Source organism: Penaeus chinensis, chromosome 33, assembly GCF_019202785.1.
Source record: "Penaeus chinensis breed Huanghai No. 1 chromosome 33, ASM1920278v2, whole genome shotgun sequence".
Classification (NCBI taxonomy): domain Eukaryota; kingdom Metazoa; phylum Arthropoda; class Malacostraca; order Decapoda; family Penaeidae; genus Penaeus; species Penaeus chinensis.
This window is the reverse complement of record NC_061851.1, coordinates 11,214,877-11,216,107: the sequence shown is the minus strand read 5'-3', so window position 1 is coordinate 11,216,107 and position 1,231 is coordinate 11,214,877. Positions and strand designations below refer to the sequence as shown.

Below are 1,231 nucleotides of genomic sequence, written 5' to 3'. Positions count from 1 at the left end.
TATATATATGCATATATGTATATATTTATGTGTGTATGTATGCATGCATATATGCATACATACATATATATACATATACATTTATATGTATATGTATGTATACATCCACGCACGCACACACACACACACACACACACACACACACACACACACACACACACACACACACACACACACACACACACATATAAGTGCGCGCGCGCGCGCGTGTGTGTGTGAATGTTAGTGTGCGTTTATGTACGTGTGTCTATTTACATGCGAGTGCAGACACACCACAAATGCTTAATTTATATTTTTGCTAAAGTGTAAATCTATTTATCCTTTAACTTATATATTGTTAGAAAATATATTTACTCTTCAGATTAGAGTTACTTTCTTGTTATCATATTTACAGGCCAATAATGCTATACGAGACACATATTTAAAATGAATGGAAGAAATTCCAAAGCAGACAACAGCCACAGACACAAACAAGGACAAAAAAAACGCACGTCAGTATGTACCACACTATGCACTGCGTTAGATCACAACAAATCGATTCTCGTGTGCCCGTAATATAATCGGAAAACCTGATTCAGGTTCAGAATTATACCTTAAATATTTCCCTATTTAGAATACCCATATAGAAAAAATCCATGAGTTAGTATTGCACATTACAGTAGGGGAATGTAGGAGTCACATTATCTTTTTCGTTAATTTATGATCACGCACACGAAACAGCTTGCGTGGGAGCTCTTGAAGACGCATGCGCCATCGGGTGTTACTGCACATCCTTGCCAGACGTGCGTTGCAAAAGACACATCACAACACCGGTGTGTGTGTGTGTGTGTTTACATTCCCCGCACTCGCTCTCCTTCGAGAAATGGTTGTGTGAAATACGTTACAGAGTTCAATCGTCTTTTCCCCCTTGATGCATGGAAAATACGAGACTAAATAAAGGTACTTTGAACCCCGAGGTGCTATGCCAGTGGAACCGTCATGCTGTACGTTCGTGGTGTCCGTAATCATTGGCCTGGGATGGGTCGTTGGTGCTGTGATGGCCTTGACGTATCTTAGTGACGCAGACGGACTCTTCGTATTAGTTGTGATGTCTGTCATGTTCATATGTGGGGCGACGTTCTGGTACATCTACAGGGAGCGTGGCGGCGAAGCGGACTTACCCGACCAGGTTTGAGCTCTTCCTTGTTTGCGTTTTGAAAAGGATTGGATGTAGTTTGAGGTTGATTCCATT

At 41.2% G+C, this 1,231-nt stretch overlaps 1 protein-coding gene across 1 annotated transcript in view; it reads left to right on the top strand.

The window, feature by feature from the left end:
- The first annotated feature begins 945 nt into the window (after positions 1–945).
- LOC125043171 overlaps positions 946–1,231 on the top strand; it is a 5,330-nt gene continuing 5,044 nt past the window's right edge. The window contains exon 1 of the mRNA XM_047639163.1: positions 946–1,168. Within this exon, the coding sequence (XP_047495119.1) occupies positions 962–1,168 (207 nt within the window). The 5' untranslated portion in view covers positions 946–961. The remainder of the gene's footprint in view (positions 1,169–1,231) is intronic.